General features: G+C 44.1%; 1 protein-coding gene across 1 annotated transcript; it reads left to right on the top strand.

Annotated features, from left to right (window-relative positions):
• The first annotated feature begins 513 nt into the window (after nucleotides 1-513).
• On the top strand, nucleotides 514-3,388 carry LOC131101916 (spore coat protein SP85-like). Its single transcript, XM_058047323.1, has 3 exons — nucleotides 514-555; nucleotides 1,051-1,139; nucleotides 2,549-3,388. The coding sequence occupies exons 2-3, from the start codon at nucleotides 1,100-1,102 to the stop codon at nucleotides 3,076-3,078; spliced, it is 570 nt and encodes a 189-aa protein (XP_057903306.1). The 5' UTR covers nucleotides 514-555; nucleotides 1,051-1,099; the 3' UTR covers nucleotides 3,079-3,388.
• Nucleotides 3,389-7,350: the final 3,962 nt, after the last annotated feature.

The following is a 7,350-nucleotide window of genomic DNA, read 5'->3' on the forward strand; positions in this document are numbered from 1 at the left end:
GGTCAGAAAGGGGGAAGAGCATCACAGGTCCCCTTTAAAACGTGAATTGAAGGATAAGCAACTCCGGGGTCATTTCTACTTACCATTTTGTGTTTGAAGCCGACCAAGCTTCATCTGCATGTCTTTGTTATCTCAGCATCAGACATTTAGTCCCATCATCGGTGGTTGGCTTAATTCTATGTTCTCCAAGAAACTTTCCACAAGTGTCAGTCAATAAAATGTTGACAAATCAAATCAGAAAGTAGACTGAGAGCAGTCACACCCACTGGGCTGTTTAATGAGATTGTGCAACAATAACACGGTGAGACATGTAATCATTCATGAAGCAATACTTTAGGAAATGCTGCATGGCAAGATTCCCCTTTTAGTAGTAAGGAACGCACCATGGCATTAACACCAATTAGACAACAAAAAGTACTAATTAAATAATTATGTCCTCTGAGATGACGCCTTTATTGAAGCAGCATATAAAAGTTGGACCAGGACGGAGACCGAAACACTGAGAGTCAAGTCAACCTCCAGTGTGGGTTCTATCAACAGACTTTGCTCAGTGTGGTAAGTCCTTTCTTTGTCAGCGTAAAGATGAGTGTTTGGAAGTGTATTGTGTGTCATCATGGACACACTGGACCATGGCACTTTTGGACATTGTTGGACTTGTAGAATAAAGAGCAATGAAACCAGATGTCCGTCATGGCCTATTTCAAATGGGACTGTGCTTGTACTTGCGCTTGGTGCATTTTCACGTGGAAGCACTAACGAGGGTTGGTGAGAAAATGTCCTTTCATGGATCTCAGAACAGTTGAGTCCAGTCCAAGTTTGGACATCCAACCATGTCCTGCTCACCAAAGCAGGAACATTTTTCTTGACCGGAAGTTCCAGTGGAGACAGCCAGCTCAGTCCTGGAGGACCAAAGGGTTTCAGTGACACACAATGATGTAACGTCACACTGGTAGAGCAAAACATGAACAGGAGGAGAGAGATGTCAGTCGAACCAACAGGACATCATCACTTTCTATATGCCATTCAATGTTCCTTCTCCCTGTCTTACAGGAAGCCATCTGACTTTATCTTGGACATCAGAGGACACAAAGACAACGCAATGATGATCAAGACTTTCATTCTTGTATTTCTGCTCGTAGGTAAGTCATCAAACACTCGACAACACGTGAAATATCAAACTATATACTCAGACTCCAGAACTACACGAGCACTGCCAGGAATTACGGGCGCCATTTTCAAAAAAATCACCCTGGGACCAACCCCTGGGGGGCAGCTGTTGTTACCCACATCTCTAGACTCTAGAGAAAACTACGGCCCGGGGGCCACATTTGGCCCGCCAGTTGCTTCCAAAGCATTTCATTTAAGCTTTGAACATAAAAGCTGGCAACAGGCTTGCAAGTAGTCAGTCAGTCAGTCTGAGATAGCTTTCACATGCGCGACCTCAGCCACGGTGGCCAACACACACAAGTCAACAAATACTTCATCTACCCACTGGACTGTCGAGAAGTCAAAAAGGAGGGACGTTTACCCTTTTTTGTTCAAGTTTTTCTTTAATCATCAATGTTTTATTCTTCATAGTTCATATTGTATGTCACACATCCTTTATTCATGTAATTCCAGATCAAATAAACCTGTCAAATTCAAGTTTATTTGATGCGCTGTAGTATTCGAGCTAACTTTTCCAGTTAAAATGAGACAAATAAATTCAGGTGGATTCTAAGAGTGCCATGTATGAAATAGTCAATAGAAATTTTGAGGCCATATTTTTCAACATCATTTTTATTTTGAAACCCGAATCTGCATTTTCCTCATATGAATCATTTGTTTGGGATATTGGCATAGAGAAACAAATATAAAATGTTTCAATGATAATTTCAAAACGAAAAAGGTAACAAAAGAAAATGTCACCTGCCAAACACAAAGTGCCAACATTCAAAACGGCGTGGAGGCACCTGCCTGGTGTTTCCGGGCGGGAGTTGTCACTGTCTCTCACCCCGGGCACAGTCTATGGTCAACAGAGCCTGTGGCGTCGTGGCGTTCATGCGGGTTTCTGATGGCAGCGTGGGAACAGCCCATACGCCCGGCTATATCACTGTGGCTCAAACCCGCCTCCACCGTGTCGGTGACCGGAGACGTTGTTCACTTGGCACGACGCCGTTCACTGGACTAACAATGCTGGCCTTTTTTGGGCTGCTGTATATACTTCCAAAACCAACACTCAAATGATGCACACACCCGTTGACTATTGCGCAATTTGTCCACTTTTGCTCCACATGGGCCAAGCCATGTGCAATGAACTCCTCACTACCTCAACTACCCCGGCACTAAGTCAGCAATAAATCCACACGGCAGAATGACAACCCGCCTACCAGTACACATGAATACACTTCTCCCGAAAAGTTGCTATTGACAATTCACCAGTTCATGCAACAGAACATAACAGATGTGCTTTTACAGTCTCACTGTTATTTGAATTGGACAATTCCAAATTGTTATTAACATTGATGAAAGATATATCGTGATATTTTACTCCATTTCTTTCAAACAGGAACCAAGACTCTGCCTACTCAAGCAATTGTTGTTACAACTCCAGATGATAATCCCACGACACCACCCACGCCGCCTCCCACGACACCTCCCACGACACCACCCACACCGCCTCCCACGACGCCTCCCACGACACCACCCACACCAACTCCCACGGAGCCTCCCACGACACCTCCCACGACACCACCCACGCCGCCTCCCACGACACCACCCACGCCGCCTCCCAAGACATTACCCACTGATATTGAAGTAACATGTTTAGAGCTAGGCGATATACTCAAGTTTAAGCTTCCCAATCCGATTCCTGCCTATTACTTTGCGGTTGAAGACAACTATATCATCTTTAAGGTGCTCACTCCGCCAACTAAACCCCCAACTAAACCCCCAACAACACCCCCAACAACCCCACCAACTCCTCCCCCAACAACCCCACCAACTCCTCCTCCAACCTCCTCACCAACTCCTCCTCCAAGCTCCTCACCAACTCCTCCTCCAACAACTCCTGAACCAACAACCCCAGACGATGTCTAGCCTCTGGCCTGAATTTGAACTGCAGCGTTATTACTTTGACATTTATTTATCTGCTTATGTTCCTGTTCTACCTTTTAACTGTCATTTTATCACTGACCACTAGGGGAGGTGTGGTGGGGAAGAAGCCACTATAGCACGAGGCGTTGTGTTGTTCCTGAAGAAAATGCCAAATGGCGGATAAAGACTAGTGCGTGCAGCGCTAATGTGCTTGGAGTTGTTATATTTTCTCATATATTTTTAACATCAAGAGAAAGAGGAGGAAGGTGGCCCCACTTTGGTTGAGAAGCTCACTGGTGAAAGGTATAAAGAATATCATGAATATTTTCTGCTCTCTGCTTTTTCTGTCAGCAACCAATCATTAAAAATCTCTGATCAAACTTACAGTTATTACTTATAGTTATTACTTGTAGTTATTACTACATTTATGGCCTGATCCAACCACATGAATCGTGTGTATTGTAATGTGGGGAAGGGTTGGGGCTGGTTTAGGTAAGCCCTCGTGTAAAAGTAACACTTTTGAATTCAAGAAATACCCATCCATCACTTATCCATCAATGGAGGGGTTGTCAGGGCAGCAAACCCAGACGTCCCTCTCCTCAGCTACTTTGTCCAAATCCTCCTGGAGGATCCTGAGGCGTCCCCAGGCCAGCTGAGAGACATAGTCTCTCAGTGTGTCCTGGGCCTCCTCCCGATCGGACGTGTCCTGAACACCTCCCCAGGCAGGCATCCTGACCAGATGGCCGAGCAACCTCATCCGGTTCCTCTCAATGCAGAGTTTCTCCTGAATGCCAGTGCTTCTCACCTGATCTATATGGGAGAAAACCGCTTGTCCTTTGCTCATGACCGTAGATGAGGGTAGGAACATACTTGACCACATCACCACAAGGACTGAGTGTCCAGTGTCGCATCCCTGCAGACACCGCACCAATCCCCCTGTCCATCACACGTTCCCTCCTGCCCTCACTGGTGAACAAGACCTCGAGGTACTTGAACTCCTCCATGTTAACGACGTGTTAACGGAAGTTTCCATTAACGGCGGTATTCTTTTGACAGCTGATTAACGTACGTTCCTCCTGTTTTAACTCTGTGGCCCCAAGCCGGAAAAAAGAGTAGTTTGATTGGTAAAGTTAGCTTCAAAGCCTTAGCAGATGGCTCTTGTAGCAAGACCAAAGTTATTTGGATCTACTGTGGCTGTGTTTGACTTATCACGGATTCCATGGCCTGCCGGAGACTGGAGCAGTGCAGGTATTGTTTTTATTGTCATATCCAGCACCACCTTGGCATAAGAGTGGCCCAACTAACCAGTGCTTTTCACATTTTGACATCTCTCTGATGATTTTGGCATTGAACTGACGGCTAAATTGGAGTTCCAACTTCTATTGGCTGAAGTCTGGTGTTTTGCTTGTGTTAGCCATTTAGCATGGAACTACCACAATGATGCACATTAGCACTCAAAGTCATCAAAACTTACCTTTATGGGTTCCCACATAGTATCAGCATTCAGGAACAAGTATGAGGTGAAAGAAAAAGGGGGGAAATCCATCCAAATACATCCATACAGTCCTCTTTGCATCGGACAAATCACAGCTTACGTTACACATTCAAATACTGGGGAAAATAGTGAGAGTATTGTAATAAAATAATATTTACTGTAATATAACGATGAATTTCTATGGATTTTAATTTGGGCAGCAAGGATGATTCAGATCATTCCAATACCACAATTTTTCCACGTTTTTAAAAATCACCTACGTCACCAACATGCGTATCTCACCCAAGCGGAGCGGGTGTTTGAAGACACGGGAAGATTAAAGCGCCGAGAAAAAATGGCAAGACGACAAAGGGGAAGTAAAAGTAAATGTAAGAAAATGTGGCAAAACAGCAAGTGGACAATGTGACGTCTATCAGTTTTAACGCCGCACTTCACCACCGCCGCCGCACCAACAATGAAATCCCGCGGTTGCTGGTGTGGTTGATGGATAAAACAACTCAGCAGTAAGATGCACACTCCTTTCACCATTGCCACTCGTCGTATTTGAAGCCGCTATGTTGTGTGGAAAATGACTTGTTTGGTTGCGTCGTTCGTGCCATGAACGCCATTGTGATCATGGATTTTTCTCATGGACTTGTTATTTAATAATAATAATAATTATAAATTGTCTGTGATTGGCTGGCGACCAGTCCAGGGTGTACCCCGCCTCTCGCCCAAAGACAGCTGGGATAGGCTCCAGCACCCCCCGCGACCCTCGTGAGGAAAAAGCGGTAGCAAATGAATGAATGAATTATAAATTGTATTTATATTGCACTTTACATCACAGCAATGTGCAGTGATTCCAGGATGGGGGTGATATGATGGTATTTCCGCACCCTCATCAGGATCCTAGCCGCGCTGTTCTGGATGTATTGGAGCTTGTGAATGCTCTTGCTCGGGATCCCGATGAGGAGAGCATTACAATAATCCAGCCTGGAAGAGACAAAGGCGTGTACCAGGTTTTCAGCATCGGGCAGAGAAAGTGTGGGGCGGAGCTTGGCAATGTTCCCAAGGTGGTAGAAGGAGTTCTTACACAGATGCTTGATGTGGGTGTCAAATGTCATGCGGGGAGTCGGCCCTGGCTTTGCCCGCACCCGCGGGGCTGGTGGTTCTCTGGCGGTGGGGGCTTGACCTGGCTGCGCGGGGCGGGGTTTGCTGGGTGGTAGAAGGCAGTCTCTCTCCTTTTGTCATTCTCAGTGACAATTACACATTCACACACACGCATTCACACACACAAGCACACTTACGCACACATATATGAATATATACACAGAACACACCTCCATATGGACACTCACAGCACATGGGTGCTATCTTATCAATTACTGTAACTGTATGGCTGTAATTGTGTTTACTATCATGGTTCATGTCTTCATTGTTACTATTGCTACTGGTAAGTTGGACTGTTTCATTTCACTGATATCATCTCCATTGTGACCCTTAGCCATCATTGACATTTAACTGTTGCAGTCCTGTTTGTCACTGTTGTTGTTATGGGAATTGTTGTTGCTGCAGTTTTTGTCTGTCTCTCTACTGTTCTTCTTCTTGCTCCGGTCCGGTCGCTCCAAATTCGCATAATAGAAACATCAAATAACGGCAAATACAATTTTATAGTACAGGGAAGTTGTAGCTTACATCTTTCCTGACACAGAGCAAATCTGTCTAGCATGTAAGGGCATTTAGATCAACAATACTATCTGCCCCAATGGCTGGACGGGACAAAAAAAAAAAAAAACAAGAAGTCACTGGATGTCATAATAAATTGGACTTTTGGTAAATAAATACTCTAATGCCATCCTGCAGTATGCTCGAGTTTAAGTAGCATTAGCTAATTAGATTAGATTCAACTTTATTGTTATTGCTCATGTCACTAGTAGGGCAACAAAATGCAGTAAGTAAATGTTATTTGCGGGTGATACCACTGCTTTTTGTTCTGGAGGGAGTACAGACGAAATCATTAGAAAGGTCAGAGAAGAAATGGTCCCACTAAAAAGATGGTTTGATGATTATAGATTGTCCTTGAACCTAAGTAAAACTAAAATCATGCTGTTTGGTAACAGCAGAAAGGACACGTACCAACAAATACAAATAGACGATGTAGACATTGAAAGGGTGAAGGAAAATACATTTCTGGGGATCACAATAGATGAAAATATGAGCAAATAAGCCGCAAATAATGCCGCCTACAGAGAACATACTAACTCCTTATTTGTAAAATGACAAATACTTCAACTTGCTGATATAGTTCATCTTTAAACAGCTAAAATAATGCATAAGGCTAAAAAATAAGCAATTAGCTAAAAATGTCATCCAATACTTCTCTACAAGAGAGGAGAAATATGATCTCAGGGAAGAAGTACATTTGAAACACTTCTATGCTAGGACTACGTTATGCTAGCCATAGCATTTCAGTATGTGGAATCAAACTATGGAATGGATTGAGTAAGGAAATCAAACAATGCACAACGATGAGCCAATTCAAGAAACAATACAAGCAGTTGATGTTTGCTAAATACAAGGATGAAGAGTCTTGAACCAGTCATGATGTGCTATATATATCACTATATTGACACGCACTATGGTACCCATTATGGCATTGGATGCTCATATCACCGAGTACTTTGGTACGGGACAAAAAAATTAATTCATTCATTCATTTTCTACCGCTTTTTCCTCACGAGGGTCGCGGGGGGTGCTGGAGCCTATCCCAGCTGTCTTCGGGCAAGAGGCGGGGTACACCC

Source organism: Doryrhamphus excisus, chromosome 14, assembly GCF_030265055.1.
Source record: "Doryrhamphus excisus isolate RoL2022-K1 chromosome 14, RoL_Dexc_1.0, whole genome shotgun sequence".
Lineage (NCBI taxonomy): Eukaryota > Metazoa > Chordata > Actinopteri > Syngnathiformes > Syngnathidae > Doryrhamphus > Doryrhamphus excisus.